The sequence below is a fragment of the Narcine bancroftii genome, chromosome 3 (assembly GCF_036971445.1).
Source record: "Narcine bancroftii isolate sNarBan1 chromosome 3, sNarBan1.hap1, whole genome shotgun sequence".
Classification (NCBI taxonomy): domain Eukaryota; kingdom Metazoa; phylum Chordata; class Chondrichthyes; order Torpediniformes; family Narcinidae; genus Narcine; species Narcine bancroftii.
The window spans coordinates 351,921,546-351,940,788 of record NC_091471.1 but is presented as its reverse complement, the minus strand read 5'-3'; the positions used below and the strand labels follow the sequence as shown (position 1 = coordinate 351,940,788).

Sequence of the window (19,243 nt, the reverse complement as noted above, 5' to 3'; positions counted from 1 at the left end):
TTGTAGAGTCCACTGGTGTTTGTTATTCCTGCCCTAGGGAAAAAGCTGCTGGCTGTCCACCTTATCTACTTCTCTCAGAATCTTGTGGGCACAGCCAGGTCCAAAAGGGGAGTGAAGTGGTGAGAATGAAAATTCCTCCAGAAAGGGGCTGCTGCTTTCAAAACAAAATGACTAGTAAAGGGAATCGAAAGGTGGTGTGTGATGAGGCAGATGGAATGGAAGGATGTTGGTGGGGTGTGGAACAGGTGGGGAACGCAGATTTAGAGAAAAAAAAGGGAAGGAGGAAGATGGTCAGTGATTAACACCACTCCAGTTGGCATCACCCATTCACTCAGCTAATGGAAGTCACACAAGGTCCAGAGTTTGAGCATGGAGCTCGAGGTTTGATGAGACACCACTGATTTGTGCTGGTTATTGGCTTGAGGCATGATAACTCCCAAAAATCTCTCGGTAAGGTGATCTTCCATGACATCTGCTCCTATTTCACTAACTGCCTGTCAATTTGATGCATTTTTCCTCACTCTTGTTCAATTGTTTGTTGTGATGCACTTGCTCTGTGAACAGTGTCTGTTTTGTTTTCGGAGGTCATTGGTGTCCGGAGCAGACAGCGTGTGTTGGCTTGTTTAGGTGTTCATGGCCAGAGAGGGGCTATTAGTATTCAGAATGTTTCTTCTGTTCTCGCTGGATTTAATCTCTTCAATCGATGTTTTTGACTATGCTTTCATCAAGAGAACTTGGTCCTTTTGAATGACTGGCACAGTTATCAGGCCTGCATCGATTTGCAGCAACAAAGAATTTCCTGAGATCAGTGGATCAGTCAGCTGGTAGTGTCCCAGCCTGGAACTGGGCTTTCACCTGTGTGGTTCAAGAGTGTGTTTTGAGGCCCAAATGTCTTCAGTGAATTCATCCATCACCAGCCCTCAGAGGCTAAAGTGAGGATGTCCATTCATAATTGAATGGTCTTCAATTCCACTTACCAATCCAACCATGACGACAGGCAGCAGGATCTGGTCAAAATCCCAGTATCTGGAATTCAAGCAACCGGCAACCCCAACCAACCAGCAAAATAATGGACAAAATAAATAAGAATAGATAAATATTTAAATAAAAGTTTGAAATTGTAAAAGAAAATGTTCTCCGAAGCAACACCCAACCCCCGCACAGGGGCCTATCTTCTCTTCCCTTCCCCCGCCTCCACTTTTGGGGCATCTCTTTCCCCCAGCACAGGGGCATGTCTACCCTGCCTCCTCCCCTGCGTGGAGGCATATCTATCCCCATCTCCTCCCCCTGCGTGGGGATGCGCCTTCCTTCCCCTACTCGGGGGCGTCTCCTCACCCTCCCCCTCCACCACAAGTTGACCACCAACCTCCCCACTCCTGCCCCAGGTGAGCCCCCCACTGAGCAGATTGGAGTATAACCTCCCAAGTTTCATTGGGCAGAATGTGGCTTTGAGATGAATTCCATTGGTGTGCCAAAAATAACATTGGAATTGAGCAGTGTTTACTGTAAGCATTGTAATAAAACAGCTGTGTTTCCTCCCAATGTGTCCATTCGAAGCTACTTGTGTTTGGAAATAGTTTGGGCTGTGTGACGTGGAGGGTCTGTGTCCATCCGGGCTGTGTGACGCGGAGGGTCTGTGTCCATCTGGGCTGTGTGACGCGGAGGGACAGGTCAAACAGTGTGCTTATTTAGCAAAGATAAAGATACATAACCAATTTTTTGGGGTTCATCAAGGTATCTAGTTTTTTAAATAAAATACTTGACAGGTTGAAGCAAGTAAGAATTTTGGAGTCTTTACCTTGTAAGATGTTTATGACAATAAACTCGTTATCATTATCACTTCTGGCTCCATCATGCTGTGCTATTTTCTAAGAAATAGTAAGTTTGTTCAAAGTCAAATGTGTGCCTTTTTTCATCATAAATGATGGATTTTTTAAATTTCAAATCTTCTTCAAATAAAGAAGTCCAGTAAATTTGATTCATTCAATCGCATCGATTTTTTAGTGTGACTAAATCTAGCTCTGTCTCGTTATATGAGTTTTCTGCCCCCCACCCCCCAATCCCTCCAGTGTATTTTAGGCTGAATGTGAAAGTTCTCTTTACTCAAGGCTGTGAGTCAGTGGTGCATGTGGAGGGAGGGAGCTGGCTTGTGCTTGCTCTGATCTCTGTCTCACACTGCTCAGCTTGCTGGGAGCATCATTAAAACCCTGCTGTTAAATGCAGTTTCTGCTCCTTTGAATTACATTCCTGTTCAGTTTGGCTTTTCTTGAATTAATATGAATTACTGACAAGTTAATTTATCATCTGAATAATTTACGAGCAGGAATCTAGTTTCATCTACGTGGAATGGGAAACTAGTGCAAAATGTTGTACTGTTAATATAAAGAATGACTTTAATATTTTCTAGCTTCTCTAGGGCTCCATTGGCCATGGGTGGGATCTGCTGTTGTTTGGTGGGAGTCTGGGCTGAGGAAACCCTGTTTGTTACCATGTTTCTCACCCTCTGGGAGATAGCTGTTGTGTTCCAGCACACTGGGATGTCGCCGTGTTGACTGGCAGCATGCCTTGGCGACTGGTCCTATGCGGTGATGAGTTCCAGGCTGCAGCAGAAGTTGTGATGGCACTGGGTAATCTCTCCATTCCACACCATGGAAGGGCCACATCTTTTCATGTATCAATGGAGTAGCTGCTATAGTTAGAACCTCAAATCCTTGACAGAAGTCCTTTTAACCCCTCAAATCCACCATAATAACTCCATTCCTCAACTTTTTCTCCATAGCCTGACTTTTTTTCCATTTAACTCCTCTGTTCCTCCTTGAAAGCAATGGTTCTATTCATCCAACAGTTCTCAGATCATGTCTGCGAAAATTTGTTTTCTTGCCTCGTTACTGAAGGTTATGTGACAGAAATGACTCTTCCTGAGGTGGGGTAGGTGATTGACAGATCACCTGTTGAAGAAATTCAGGTCCTGGGAAAGTGTGACATTCCAGAGGAACATCCCTTCCACCCACCAAGTCTGTGCTGACAATCAAGCTCTCATTTTCAGTGATCCCATTTTATTCTTTCTGCGTTCCCATGAATTCCCCACATTCAGCCATCGACCACACACTATGGGCAATTTACAATGACTAACTGACCTACCTGCCTTTGAGGTTTGGGAAGAAACTATGGTACCTCCAGCAATCTCGCGCGGTCGGTCGGGTGTAAAATGTACCAACTCGACGATTTCTGGAGGTCGGGATGAACTTCCGTGTACAGGAACTGAGGAAACTTCTCTGCACGCTGTGCCCTTGTGTAGCCCTTTTGTATTTTGGAGAATAATGTAGTTGGAAACAGGGCCTTGCATTGTGTTACTTCTGGAGAGTTTTCAGAACTTTGGATTTCTAACCTGAGAAGTAAGCTGATGATGCTCATTGTGTAGTGACTCAGGAACTGTGGTTGTAGCCTGCTCTAAGGTTGATCTCTGCCTGCCTTGAGGCTAATGGTTAGGATCCCAAACCACCAAATAGTTCCTGCATAAACTCTTCACTTCAGTGAGTACCCTGTTAAATTCAGCAAAATGCTAATAAGTCCTCACATGATCATTTGCATTAACTTTAATCACTATTCATATTATTAAGGATTAAAATCTCTTGTGGAGACAACAGAACCTGGTTTTCTAATTCCAGCCTCCGCATCTAAGATCGTATATTTGATTGGGTATTGTGTGGGATCCACGGACACTCGGTGACTCTGGGGGGACTCTCTTTTATTTCTCTTTCTCTGACTGTAAGAGGTACTTCAGGCAATTTCTGCCAATGGTGAATCTATCTGCCTTAAAGCAGACGAAAGCAAATTCCGTGTAATATAGCAAAGTTTATATTACATGACAACAAAGGAAACTTGAATCTGGGCTTTGAACCTAGTGCATCATCTGCTGCTCAGTCAATGATACTCGTCACACTGTCTTTTCCCATCCAACATTAAGCCAACTTGTTCAATTTCTTAGCAGTTTCTTCCTCACTCCATCAGTGGATCCCATGACTGCATTTTCCCCATGTGTTTCCCATGGCATCTTCTCATGCTGCTCCACCACTGGACTTACCAGGTCTGGGGGCTCTGTATTCCATGTCCTCAATAACAGCATGGGTTTTATCTTTCTCACCCTGCCCTGGATTGGTTTCCTTACTGAGACTTGCTCAATTGGGACTGCCTCAGTGGAAGATCTTGGTGACTGTGTTGTCCCAAGGTTTAGAATGTCAATGGAAAAGGATATTACCTCTGCAAAATTTAAAAAAAATAGTCCATAGAGAGGTTCCAGTTGCACTGGGCTCAAAACAGATCGAGCCTGAGGCAATTGGAATTGATATTTGGCAAGCAGGCTAATTGAACAGCAGGAGGTCCATGATGTGAAGTGATTTTGGCTGCAGTTCAAGTGTAGTCCCAAGAGGAAGGAGGGTGGGTACATTAAACCCAGGATGACCATGCTTGCTGTGTGACCAAGAGGGGGAGAGGGGGTAACGTTGAGTTGAGGCAAGTTGACAAGTACAAGTGAACCAGGCTAAGTGCTGTTGATAAGAGATCTGCCCAATACAAAATGGATATAAATTTTGTCACAATGTTGCTCATTGATTGCAACATCAACCCATTTAGAAAAAGATCCTGGGCTAAATCCAGTAACTACAAACTTGTCAATTTGACCTCCATGGTGGGTTCAAGTTGTAGAAACCATAATTGGGACAGATTTGGCAGTTACTTGGACAAATTGGAACAGTACAACACTTGAACAGAACTTCGGCCCACAGTGCTAGCCATGATGTTAAATTCAACTAATCCCATCTGCCTATATGTGGTCCAAATTCGTCCATTCCTGGCGTGTTTGTGTGCTAGCCTTAAAGTCTCGTAATTGGATCTGCTTTGACCACCTCCCCTGGCTTTCTGTTCCACATTACTCCATCATGTAAATCTCCTTTAAATTTCCCCTCTATCATCTGTGCCCACAAGTATTTGACACTTCTGTCCTGCAGCAAAGACTGACTCTCTACCCTATCTATGCCTATCATAATTTTATATGCTTCTGCTGGGACTCGCCTCAGCCTCTGACACCCCAAAGAAGACAACCCAACTGCGTCCAACCTCCTTACAGCTTGTGGTTATCGGCCACCATGAGTGGAAGAAACACGCTGAGTCGAGTAGAGTTTCAAACCACTGATTTACTGATTCAAACTCGTCCGCTTAAAAGATCCTTGCTGGTCCCAGAGGTCGTTCAGTGCAGAAGTGACATCAACTTCTTGTCCATTGTTTTGCCCCACACTGAAGATCCCGCCCCCCCAAGTATATCTCTGACTGCAGACTCGACCATGACTACTGGCGCTGGTTCGCCTGCTGCATGGGTGAGCCACCACATTACCCCTCCCCTCACAACCAGTGATAGGAGGTGCTGAAACCATACTCAGTACACTGCTTTACGTGGTCACCCTCGCCTCTTGACTGGTGGGACCACGACTGGGTGCTCAATGCCCAGGTGTGCTGGCTTGAGGTGGTCTATGGTAAATATCTCCACCCTCCAAAACACAAGCTGCCCTGTTATGACATACCACTTTGAAGGGTCCTTCATATGCAGCTACAGGAGGGTCTGTGTGCTCTTCAGGGAACAAACACATACTCGCTCTGCTACAGGTCTTTGTCCTCTTGGCCACGGGATGCGGGCATGAATTCGCCAGGGACTGTGAGTGTTGCACTGTAAAGTAACTAGTTCGGCAGATGACGCTGCCAGGTCTTCCTTGGGGGCTGTGTGGAAACCCAGGGAAGTTTGTTTACCCAGTTGAGCCCTTGGAGTCTTACCATCAGGGCTGACTTCAGGTGCCAGTGGAAACGTTCCACCAGGCCGTTCGATTGAGGGTGGTGGTACACTGTTGTCTGGTGGAGCTGGATTCCTAGTAGCTGCACTGCTGCTGATCACAGAGCTGAAATGAACTGTGCCCATCTGTCCGAAGTGATGTGGGTGGGGAGCCCGAACCTCAGCATCCTAGTGCATGTCTCTGCCATTGTGTCGGTGATTGGGACAGCTTCCGGCCACCTCGTGAACCTGCCCACCATAGGTACCTTGATCCTCTCGAGATGGGTGGTGGGCTGACGATGTCCACATGCACATGCTTGAACCTCTTGTGCTTTGGCTGGAAAGGTTGCAGCAATACCTTTACGTACCTCTGGACCTTGGAGGTCTGGCATTGTGTGCATGTCCTGGCCCAGTGGCCGACCTGCTTGCGTAGGCCATGCCACATGAAGTGATCTACGATTAGCTGGGTGATCGGTTGGATGGAACAGTGGGCTAACCCATGCAAAGTGTCAACAATACAGCACCTCCAAGCGGTCAGTATGATGGGCCAAGGTTGCCTAGTGGAAGTGTTGCCCAGGAGTTTGGTACAATTGGTATGTCCTCGAGGCGGAGTCCAGTGACTGTGGTTCGGTATGCCAATAGTTTATTGTCCTCCTGTTGAGCCTCTCCTAATGCCGTGTAATCCACTCCTGGGGCCAAAGCATGAACTTGACTGGATGGACATCAGGACAGGGCGTTGGCCACCACGTTGCTCTTCCCCAAGATATGCTTGATCATGGTGGTGAATTCAGATATGAATGACAAGTGTCACTGCTGGTGGGCTGACCACGGGTCGGACACCTTGGCCAACGCAATGGTGATGGGCTTGTGATTGGTGAAGATCGTGAACTCCCTCCCTTCTTAGAAATACCTGGTGTCGAATGGCCAGATATAGGGCCAGCAGCTTTTTGTCGAACACGCTGTACTCAATCTCTGGGGGCTGCAGGTGTTGGCTGAAGAAGGTGAGTGGCTTCCATTGATCTTCGATTAACTGTTCAAGGACGCCACCGACTGCTACTTTGGAGGCGTCTACAGTGAGGGCCATGAGGATGTCTACCTGGGAGTGGACCAGGAGTGTGGCTTTTGCTAAAGTGTCCTTGGGCTGGTCGCTTCTTCTGTCCAAGCTCCCACTTTGGTTTTGCCGGACATCAAGCCCAACAGGGGGCATGTGATCTGAGCTGCTGATGGGATGAAATGTGGTAAAAATCAACCATCGCGACAAATTCCTGTAGGCCCTTGACGGTATTGGGCCTGGCGAATTTGCGAATGACCTCCACTTTCTCTGGCAGGGGAAGAGCTCTGTGATAGTCGATCTGGTGCCCCAAGTAGGCCGAATTGGCACTTGGCGAGGTTGTCCACCAGGCTGTAGTCACTGAGGCAGCAGCAGAGTTGGCATAGGTGTGCTAGGTGTTCCTGGCAGGAGTGGGTGGCTACCAGGATGTCATTCAGGTAGATGAAAAGAAAATCCAGGTCATGCCTTACTGCGTCCATGAGGCATTGGAAGGTCTGGGTTGCGATCTTAAGGCCAAATGGTATTCTAAGAAATTTGAAAAGGTCGAATGGGATTATGATGGCTCTCTTTGGGATATCATCTGGGTGCACAGGGACTCAATGATACCCTAGCACTAGGGCTATCTTTGAACGATGCGTGCCCTGTGCAGTCATGGTTGAGTCCGCTGTGAAGTTCTGGATGCGTGGGACAGGGTGCCTCTCAGAGATGATCACTTCATTCAGCCTCCTGTAGTTCCTGCCTGGCCTCCATCCTCCTGCAGACCTGGGTACCTGGCTATCTGAATGCCGCCCATATCCTCCATCTTTGTTAAACTCCTCCCTCGCTCGTCAGAGCACGCTGCGTTTGGAGGCTGTTGTGGAAAATTACGGCATGATGATCGATGGGAACTCTGACCACACCCTGGCAAATTTGTTGTCCAAACATGTGACTGAGTCGAGGTGCGGAGCCAGTGATCTGGCCTCGAGAGGAAAGGTTTAAAATGTCTTTGCGTCAACTAGTTGTCATCCCTTCAGGTCCACCAGCAAACAATGTCCATGGAGGAAGCCTGCACCCATTAATGGTTGTGACACCACAGCCAGCGTAAACGTTCATGTGAATCAGCTGGAACTGAACTGCAAAGGGGTGGTGCATGTGGCGTAGGTGTGGATGGTGCTGCTGTGAGTTCTGGTCCAGCTTTTCTGGTCCTGGTATCTTTGCTCAAGTGGGAAGGACGCTGATTTCTGCTCCTGTGTCTACTCGGAACCTGTGCCCGGAGTGTTTGTCCCAGACATACAGAAGGCTATCACGCTGGCCAGCTGCTGTAGCCATCAGTGACAGCTGGCCTTATTGTTTCCCTGGAATGAGCACGGCGGTCGGCATCTGCGGGCCCCGGATCTCAACTCTAATGGTAGAAACATCAAGACTCTGAACGGTTGTCGTCTCTTGCCATGGGCGTGGCTAACTTCACTGCTGGGATGCGGAGTGGCTGGGCCTTCAGTCATGATACTGCACTAATTCTGACGCTTGTTCTGCTGTCTCTTTTTGCATGCCACAGGATGTCTGCATGCGTGGCCACCTTCTGTGGGTCGGAGAATCCTAGAAGAAGACAGTTGTCCTCTGGTATTTGCTCCAAAATGATCTGTCTGCCAGCACCAGCATGTCACTCATTAGGGCCAACTGCACGTGGTCACCTTGGCCATCCATACGCAGCAACTGCATGGCCTGCTCACGACGCGAGAGGCAAAAAGTGTCGACCGGCAAGGCTTTGAGTCCCTCATACCTGCCACACTCCGGGGGATGCTGCAGATAGCCCTTTATTCAGTGTGCTGTCTCTTGCCGCTACCACGTAGTAGAACCTGGTCTCATTGGAGACAATGTTCCTGACTCAGAACTGGGCCTCTGTTTATTGAAATCAGACGAGGGGCTGAGCGGTCCATAAAGTTGGCAATTTAAGCGAAGCTGTGTTTGAAAAGTTGAGTCACTTGCATTGTCTATGTTGCTGGAGTCGTTCGTGTTGAGTCCAAATGCCATTGAACCATCAGGGTCTCCAATGTGGCTATTGGTCACTGAGTGGAAGAAACACGCTGGGTCAAGTAGAGTTTCAAACCAACTGATTTATGGATTCAAACTCTTAAAAGGTCCACGCTGGTCTCAGTGGTCTCCGCACTCGTGTGAGGCAGAAATGACATCAATTTCTTGTCCATGGTTTTGCCCCGCAAAACTGAGCTCCTGAGTACGTCTCTGACTGCAGACTCGACCACGACTGCTGGAGCCAGTTTGCCTGCTGTGTGAGTGAGCTGCCACAAGCTAATACTTTCTGACTTAGACACCTAGTCCAAAACCTCCACATCATTACTGGAGCACTGAGCCCAGAACTGTCTTATGATGCTCCAAATGTTGCAGAAGCAAAGTTCTGTATAGCTGCAGCACGACTTCCTAGTTTTTCTACTGAATGCCCTGTTAAAGTCAAATCACATCCTGCCAATTATGTTTTTACATTTTTCTTTCCTTTTTAAAATATTTTTGTTGATTTTAATAAAGAACATACAAACAAAAAGGGTACAATTCAATAAGATGGAATGGACAGTTACATAAACTAAATAAGATATTTTGTATATCATTAACATACATAAATTGTAAATCATATCCATAATTCACATTCTAAATAGCATAAAAAAGTCTAATAAATTTTTTTAAAAAGAAAGCAGAAAATAAGATTTGGCACTTATTTGGACAATTGGAACAGTACAACAGTTTTACATTTTTGATCAGATAGAAAGTTGGGAAGTGTATTGGGATGTCAAATTGGGGTAGGATGTGTGCCCTCCTATTTACTGAATGCAGGTAGAGCAGAGAGAATCTTGTGATCCAAATTCACTGGAAACCCAACACAAGTAGACAGGGTGGTGACAAAGGCTTCACTTGTGAGCATGGTATGAATGATAAATAAAGTTGACTTTGTCTTGACTTGATCTATCAAAATCTTCCTAATAGTTGGTGAGGCTGCTAAACAATTCATTGCCTTTGGGAATGTGGGTACTTGTCATGCAGGAATCACCGGGTAAAGTTCCCTTGGCAGATAATTGAATCCAGAAATTTTACCCCAAGATAGGCAAGATGAAGACCAGTTTGGTCATAACCAGGAAACTGAGAAATACAAACAGACCAAGGCTCTGGAGAACTTGCTGCTCTTCTTCCTTTGGAAGTGTGGATAACCTTTCACCCCATAGAACACTGCAGTACAAAAACAGGCCCTTTGGCCCTTCTAGTCTTGCTGAATTATTTTTCTGCCTAGTCCCACTGACTGGCACTGAACCTGGACCATATTTGTCAATACCCCTCCTGTCCATGTACCTTTCTAAACTTTCCTTAAAGGCTCGAATTGAGCCTGCATTTACCAATTCAGCTGGCCACTTGTTCCACTTTCTCACCACTCTCTGCGTGAAGAAGTTCCCCCTAGTGTTCCCTTTAAACCTTTCCCTTTCATTCTTAACCCCATGCCCTCTAGTTTTTATCTCTCCCAACCTGTGTGGACCTTATTATTGAGGCTAACAGATCATTGAACAGCAAAGCACAAGCAGAGCTTTGCTTAGGACTTGTCTCTTTCCATTACTTCTCTTTCCCACCTGCCTCAGGTCCCTGAGCTTTGCAGCCTGTTTTGTTGGTGTGATCTGATCAAGGAGTGGAGTTGGAGGACTGATGCTCACGCTCACCTTCATTGTTGGATGCCAACTTCCATTCCTCTATTTGAAAATCATTAGCTCAATTTGGCAAATATGGGTTTCAACATGGTTCTCATAGATTAATTCAATTACTTGTTTTTCATGTGGATTAAGGAACTGTTCTAATGTAGTTTCATCCATTTTTTTTGTATGTCTGTGAGATGACTTGTTATGTTTTCCTTAAAATTTTGTGTAAGTTTATATGTTAAACACAAGCAAAATATTTAAAAAGAAAAAAGAAAATCGTCAACAGTCTCATTTAACTTCAGAATTGTTGAAATTGCAAACTCCTCAGCCGCTGTTGTGGCCATGAGGTTGGAGAGTAGTGTGAGATTTGGTATTACAGTGTCTGAATGTGTCGTTCTCAATGTCATGTATCCTTGTTAATTCTGGTGTTTGTACATTGTTGCACGTGGCATTTGATGAGCCAACTAGATCACTGGAATTAAGGTTTTCTTTTGAACAAGGAAGGACCTGACTACTGCTCCCCCATTCTAGAATTACCAACATGCCCAGTGGCTGTGCACCTTCACCTTTCTACATGATCTGGTGGTATGTAAATGGGGGTCAGATGTGAAATGTCAAAGTCCAACATGTCAGTGACAGATGGTGGTCCGCTGGCGAGCTTTTTCCTCCCCCTTCCGTTCCACCCCCAAGATTTCCAGACCCATGACCTTTGTTGTGATTGAATTCTCTGCCACACTTCCTGTGGAGACTTGGAGCTCTTGTTGTGCCCTCAGCTGTTGAGGTATTGAGATCTGGAATGCTCATCTCCTGTTTTTTGCATCTGTCTCTCCCTTCATGTCTTCCTTGTAATTACTTGACATAATATGTTTTATGACAGACATATTTAATTTGAGAGCAGGTGTGTGGTGTCTATTGATGTTGAAGGTGTTCCATTATTGTCTTGGTCTCTGGTTTTATCTTGTGTGCTGAGAAAAATGATGAGTGCTGAAAATGGATAACTCACCAGGAGAGATGAAAAGGTATGACTAAATTGTTGCAATGAAAATATCAAAGTAATAAATACTAAAATATTCAGCGAGTCAGGAAGAATAATGGTGGGAGGAACATTGTAAATGTTTCTGTGCTGTGAGCTTCCATTGGGTTATTTCAGATTATATCCAGCACATCAAACTGGAAGGGCAGATTTACAGGGAGAGTGTGGTCCGTTCAATTCTACTTGTAACACCGAGCGACGCGGTACAGGTAACTTTGTATTTGCAGCTGATGAGCTGTACTACTATCTGTTAACAGAACATGCCATGAACCATCCAATACTTGGCTGAATGGAGTGAATCAATTGGGAGGAGTTCCAGATTTACCTTCAGTGCCAAGTACTCCCACACCTGAATACCATTCTCTTTTGAAGCGCCTGTTCTGAGCCTCAGTATTCTGGCTTCTACCCAACGACATTATCAAATTCTTTCGCCATCACTTCTTCATTGGATCATGTTTGTTTTGGCAGCTGGGCTTCATATTTGCATTAGAATTGAAGTATCTTTCTGAGCATCTGGTGGGGGGGGGGGGTGGGGGATGGAATTGAAGAATGGTTTTGAATGTTTGGTTTGTACCCAAGAGAGGTTCATTTCACAGATCAAACCACCTCATCATTTGGGTCTACTGCACATTTTTTAGTGATTGCAGGAGACCTGTTTCCATCTCCTATTGGGAAAGAAGAAGTGCTGATGTCAGCAAAATGCAAGGATTCTTCAAGTGATGAATTGTAAATAATGCGGAATCTGTTCAGAGTGGTGACATTTAAATGAGATGCGAGTAGTTTCAGCTCTGAGCCCTTGTATTTCAGTCAGCTGAATCACAACCAAATGTCATGTCTTCTCTTTCACTTTATCAGTTGTTGGATTAACAGTGTTTTTTCCAAGCAAATACAAGGGCTCATTTAAAACCTTGAAATTCAGCAGACAACTCACACCCTAATGCCATAAAATGTCTTAAACCAGTCTAATTATATTTTAACCCCTGATTTGTACACAAGATCCAATTAGTGGGATGTGAGTAGCACCAGATGTTTGATGTGGAGCGTGCTTGGCATCAGAACCACCCTTTCTCCCTCAGAACTTGCCTGCTTGATCACATCAGCTGCATTTTAATGAGTTTTGGGGGAAAATATTTCACGGAGATTGAAATTCTTGGACGTCTTGCTGGAGATGTGTGTAATGCAAGCAGTTTTTCTCAGTACCCCCTTTGAGGACTTTGGGCAAAATAATCAGTTCTATAGCATGTGCACAGGCTCTTCAGCTCAGCAGAAGTAGATGAGAGGTAGAATGTTCAATGGGGGGGGGGAGTGGGGTGCTGACAGTGAGATGAGGATGAAATGGGATTAACATAGAGGTTGCCTGATGCTGGTACAGGCACCGTGTGCAAAACGGCCTGGTTTGTGTTGTACGAATATATGATTCATGAGCACTTAAAGGAAGCTGGAAATATCAGGCAGTATCTGCAAAGGGAGAATCATCTGAACCTTTAACTGCATGATCTTGAAATTACAGTTCCACAATTTGTGAATGGGAGATGGGATCTTACAAATCTGATTTTTTTTTTAAAGAGCATTGATGAAGTCAGGGTGGTGGGCATGGTATATTTTGTCATCAGCAAGGCTGTATCCTGTATGGCAGGTTGGTCTGGAACATTAAATCACATGGGATCCAAAGTGGGTTGTCTAATTGGATTCAAAACTGGTTGAGTGAAAGAAGGTGGTAGTGGTTATTTTTTTCTGATTGGACCAGTGGTATGGTGTACGGGTCACTATGATTATCTCTATTAACAAATTGGATTGAGTGTGATTAACGCGATGAGTAAATTTGCAATTGATGCTGAAATTGGGAAGGATATCTATGATTTTACAACGGATCTTGATCAGTTGGGAAGGTGGACCAAGGATTGGCTAATGAAATTTAACTCTGACTCGTTATGTGCTGCACGTTGGCAAATCAGACCAGAGTAGGCTCTACACAGGGCCAAGGGAGAGTGTTGAAACACAAAAAGGGACCAAGGGCTGCAGATGCATAGTTTCAAGCAAATAGATAGGACGATGAAGAAGGCATTTGGAATACCTGCCTTCATTGGGTGGGGTTGTAAGTACAAAAGAAGGGACCCCATGATTCAGCTGTACAAGCCATTGGTGAGACCATTCTCTGGGCACTGTGTGGAGTTCTGGATGCCCAGCTATTGGAAGTAGTCCATTAAGTTGAAAGCAGTGAAGAGGAGATTCACAAGGGCATTGCTGGGACTGGAGGACTTGAGTTACAGGGAGATGTTGGATAAAATCGGTGTTTATTCCTGAGTGTGATACGGGCTGAGGAGGTGACCTTCAAGAGGGCTAAAAAAAAATCATGGAGAGGAAATTGCCTTTTTTCCAAAATCTTTAATTCTAGAACTAGATGACATAGGTTTAAGGTGAAAGGTTCTATTACTGTTGCGTAATACTACATTTACAATGTAACAGACCTGAAATTCTTTAACGTTTGGCTACCATAAGGCCACCACTTGTCCAGCGTCCCTCACAGAAACCTACAGCACCTGATGTTCCCAGGCGGTCTCCTCTCCAAGTACTGACCAGTCCTGAGCCTGCTTGGCTTCCCAGATCAGACAATCGGGTGTATTCAGGCTATTAGATGGAAGGGGAGCGATTGAAGAAGGAGCTCAGGGTGTCTTTTTCTCTCAGAAGGTCGTTGGTTTTGTTAAAGTGGACCTGAGGTGCTCCAAAACAAACACAAATACAACTGCAAAAACAAAACAAATCACTTAGCAAAGTGTAAAAACTCAATCACCATAAGAGAGATACAGTCTCTATTTGCTCGCTACAAAGGAGACTACCCTTGTGGCTTTCAAAATCAGTTCATTGATAGTTTCTCATCTCTAGTTTTCAGAACATTCGAATGGGTTGTTCCATATAAGTACATATTCCTTAAATCTCTCCGGATTCGTCAATTAGTTTCACACTACTCAACCAAGGGGATTCTTATCAGCCCCCAAGCTGATGATAGAGAAAGGAATGTAGCTTAAAAATTCAGCCCATTCCCTTTTCCCTAAGTGTCACCATTTAAAAATTTTCAGTTAGCTTTTTAAAGTTGCATTTTATTATATTCTAAAATCTGCTTTCTCACGTGTAATGAACAGCCAGAGAAACTGAAGAAGTGGAGACAATTGTAGGGTTCAAAAGTCATTTGGTCAGATATATAGATCGGAGGGCTTGAAAGGATATGGTCCAAATGCAGGCAGATGGGAAGAGCCTGGAATACCAACCTGGTCGATATCAATGAGTTGGGTCCAACGGCCTTTCTGTGCTCATCACCCCTCAAACCCTTCTGCTGTTATTTTAAATGCGCTGAGAAACATTCTTTCTTCCAATCTCCCCTTTTGCATTTAATGAACTTAGAAAGTCAAGTTTATTGTCATCTGATTGTACAACCCAATGAAACAGCGTTCTCTGGTCCTTGGTGCAATAACACGCAGTCATACAACCAGCCGTAACACACAGACAAACAGTACATATGCAGGACATATTCATATATACAAATAAATATTGCTTCCTGAATATGAGAGTCTCAGGTGTTTATTGTGAGGACTTCCTTTAGTTGTTCAGCATTCTCATACCCCTGGGAAGAAGCTTTTCCTCCGCCTGGTGGTGCTGGCTCTGATATTCCTGCATCTCTTCCCCGACAGGAGCAGCTGAAAGATGGTGTGTGCCAGGTGGAAGGGAACCTCAATGATTTTGTGCACCCTCTTCAGACAATGATCCCAGAAGATCACAGTGGGGGGGGGGGTGGGGGGGGAGGAGGGGGGGTGGGGGGGGGAGGAGGAGGGGTGGGGGGGGCTCCAGACTCATATCAGAGAAATCAAACACTGACTAGATCATTAGTTTGCAGATCATCTCCAATCCACGAGTGCAACCCTGAGCTTCAATAGAGTAACAGAGATGCACATCTTGGAAATTGGCCCTTCGGCCCATCGAGTTTATGCTGATCACCAGCCACTCATTGAACTCTCTGCACATTCCTCAGATTCTACTTGCCTATCTCCAGACAAAACATACATATTGAACAAATACATATTGAACTGAGCCAGCGCTCAGTGTGTCAGTGAGTGCTTCCATCCACTCCAGCTTCCCTGCTCAATCCCACAAAATGCTCTCTTGACTCTCTCTTCACCAAAGTAAGCGTTTGAACTGCCACAGGCACTTGCGGTAATTCGTTCTGCTCTTCAGTAGTCCTCAACATGAAAAGACCCATCTAAACCTCTATTAAATTCATCAGGTCAGCAAGTACAAACCATTGCCTGCCATTTACCCATTCAACCCTTCCACAAAGGTGAATAGCTCAATTATGTCTCACACCCGATTAAACTGGAAACAGTGTGGTTCCGAACCCCCACCATCACAATACTTCCTCTGTTTCCAGAGTACCACTTGGCACTCCATGAGTGACCCCCACCCAGTAGAGGAGGGGCAGATATGGTATGAGTGGGTGCTGTCCTGCTATTCAGTCTCTGATCTTTGATCGTGTGACCCACCTTTAGGTTGGTAGCCCTGCTGGTCTACATACCTCACACAATGTGAGGAGGGTTCTCAGTTTATACTTGGTTAGTGCAGGATGCAATTTACACTGGCAAAGTCCACAAAAACCAGTGAGGTTATTAGCAGTTAATCTGCTTTAGTAAAGTTCTTTAAAAGATAAAGATTGCCAAGAGCAGTGAGATAATTCGCAATTATTTGAATTAGTTCTCTAGGATCTGTCACCCATCTGACTCTGATTGGGACAAGCTTTCACAAGAGGCTCTGACTGCTCTCCTAGGTACCTGTTCTTCTTGCCTGGGCTGCGGTAGGGCAATGGGGAAGGTTGAATAGGGGTCTATAGAGTGAATGTGCCATCTCAGCTGCATGTAAATATCCCCAGTGTGGGCCAAATCCAGATTCCCACTCTTGGGATATTTTGCTTTTGCGCATTGTTATTCCTCCTGCGGAGTTTAGTTTGTGAATGGGTTCTAATGGCCTTCTCCCTTTGCTTCTCTCTTACAGTTTGCTGTTTCGTGGTGCACAAGAGGTGTCATGAGTTTGTTACTTTCTCCTGCCCTGGAGCAGATAAAGGACCTGACACTGATGTGAGTACAAGGCTTTAATCTTCAGGACCCGACCTTGACTCTGGGTGCACACTGGGATTAACATTGAATCCTTCTCCAGGGATCTACTTCATTTATCCATTGATCTGCCAAAGCTTGCCTTGGTTGACAACATTATGTGATGCCAGTCTGCAGCTAAACACAATCTGCTGGAGATTCAGCGGGTGGAGCAACATCTGTGGCAGGAAAGAATAGTCAACATTTTGAACTGAAACCCTTTATTGAGAAATCCTTCTTCTTTTTGCCAGCCTCAGTAAAGGGTTTCTGCTCGACAACAGCCATTCTTTCCCTCCCCCCCACTGATGCGGCTCAACCCAACATGTTCCTCTAGATCAGGGGTGTCAAACTCAAATTCACAGAGGGCCAAAATTAAAAACTTGGACTAAGTCGAGGGCCAAACTAAATATTTATTGAAAATTTTCAACAACGTCTGCATGTTTTCTCTTCTTTCAACATATGTAATGTTAAACTTTAGGGTATAACTTTAGGAGGATAATGTTACAGGTCAGGAGTAGGTAGCTCAAGTTCACCCTTTGCTTGACCTGAGGGAAACATATTTGGTCCCTGTGGAGATGTAGTCAGCATTCACAGGCTGTGTCCATTTTGGTCTGCATCAGGACTCAGCATTTCCTGCTCACTCCTCAGGTTCTAGGCCTCGACCCACCATCCCTCTACCTGACCAGTCCTTTACCCAACCTCTATTCACCCCTCACTCCACTCACTCTGCCTCTACCACCCCATCCTATACACGCCCCTCTACTGCCTCTCCACTCAACCTGTTCCTCCCTCTACCCATGTCTCACCCTCTAATCACCCCTCCCCTACTCGCCCTGCCCCTCCCCTTTTACCTCTTCCCTATCTATCCACCCCTCCTTCTACTCATCCCTCCCTCTAACTGCCCCTCGCACCACCATAATTTCCTCTGCCCATTACTCCTCACCTACACCCTCTGCCCACCCCTGCTTACCCACCCACTCAGGCCCAGCGCGCTGCCGATCAGCCTTTGCGGACAGCCACCATCTCTCTCTTCACGTGCAGGGCCGAACCAGCCGTCCCTGGGGTCCCCGCGGGTGCAAGTGCTGAAGGCCGTGGCGACCGGGAGAAATGCGCTCGCGCTGTGGAAGGGCCGTCCGGTGCCAGTCGCGTGGGGCTCGCGCTGCCCGGGGGCCGTGCGCACCCTGCCATGCCCGTCGCACCGACAGGAAATCACAGGCGCTCGCCCATCCGCCGCACCGCTCGACAGGTGGGAGAAGTGACTGGTTGTGCGGGGAGCCTTCCAACTGGCTTGCCGGCTGATGACATGGACAGACTTCTCGTGTTACAATTTCACGTGTTACAATGGGGAAGGATGTGCAATGAAGGGGGAGGATGGAGGGGGTGACATTACCAAAAAACAGCATCGGCTCTCGCTGCAGGGCAGGCCACCTCTAATACATTTTTGAAATGATCTTGTGGGCCAAATATAATTATATCGCGGGCCAAATTCGGCCCACGGGCCAGAGTTTGCATTTAGCTTCAAATTCCTGCATCTGCAGGCTGCTGTGTCACAGTCTGAGCTGCTAACAGACTGTATGTTTCATTTGGGACCTATCTGTTTCCCTTCCTTTGCTGGTCTGCAGCCTTTCCTGCATTGGTTCACTCAGAGTTGCTCCTGTGACCAGTTGAGGGAGTGGTGTTTACTGGATGGTGCTGATAGTTAGCAGAGGATAGACGCACCAATGTCTGGGCATCTCGAAGAATAGTTTGAGTTATTCTGCATTTGTTCTTTCAAGATTTCTTTATTGCCTTCTGTCTGCCTTAAAAGTCAACATTGGTGTTGCTTGATGCCCCTTACAGTATGAGAGAAAGAGAAACAAAAGGGAGCTGCTTCAGAGATGCTGTCTGTGAATTCATCTCCAACCCTCCTGCAGCCTCTGCAGGAGCACAGACTACATTGGAAACTCGAGTTCCAGATCCAAACCTCAGATATGATCAGCAAGCTTTCACCTCCCGAGGCCCTTTGGGACCCTTTCTTGCCCTCAGCAGCCTCTTGAAATCTTTTCCGATACCTGGTTCCCGTGAGGCAGTCTCCAGCAGCCTGCAGCCCATGAGATTTCCCCCAACTGCAAGTCGCCTGCAGCCTCTGTGGATCCCTTATCTGCATACAAACCCCTCAATGGTTTGCTATCATGGTCACTGTCTCTTAGGGTCTTCTTCTCAACAGGGTGGGGGATGGGGGAGGGTTTGTTTCACCCTGCTTCTGATGCCCTGCACCAGTCCACTGCTCCCCTGGAGTCCACAACGTTTTGTCGCTGCTGTTGAGCACAGGCATCACCATCTTTGGCACAGACCCCGTGGTGGCAGGATTTTAAAATAAAACATAGTCGTTTCCTTGTTTCCCATGTGAACATAAATTTTAAGGAGAATCTTTAACAATTTCTAAAACATTCCTGTGCCAAAAAAAACTTTGAGAAAGCATGACAGTATTATCTTTTCAGAATATTAAGCTAACTGCCCTAATTCTTTATTAGCTCCTATGTTTGTTTTCCAACACAT

The 19,243-nt window shown here is 45.9% G+C and overlaps 1 protein-coding gene across 4 annotated transcripts in view; it reads left to right on the top strand.

The window, feature by feature from the left end:
- Positions 1–19,243, top strand: part of LOC138759418 (protein kinase C alpha type) — a 286,911-nt gene that overhangs the window by 67,186 nt on the left and 200,482 nt on the right. For all 4 annotated transcript variants that reach the window (XM_069929780.1, XM_069929782.1, XM_069929779.1 and 1 more), the window contains exon 3: positions 16,608–16,690. In XM_069929780.1, the coding sequence (XP_069785881.1) occupies positions 16,608–16,690 (83 nt within the window). The remainder of the gene's footprint in view (positions 1–16,607; positions 16,691–19,243) is intronic.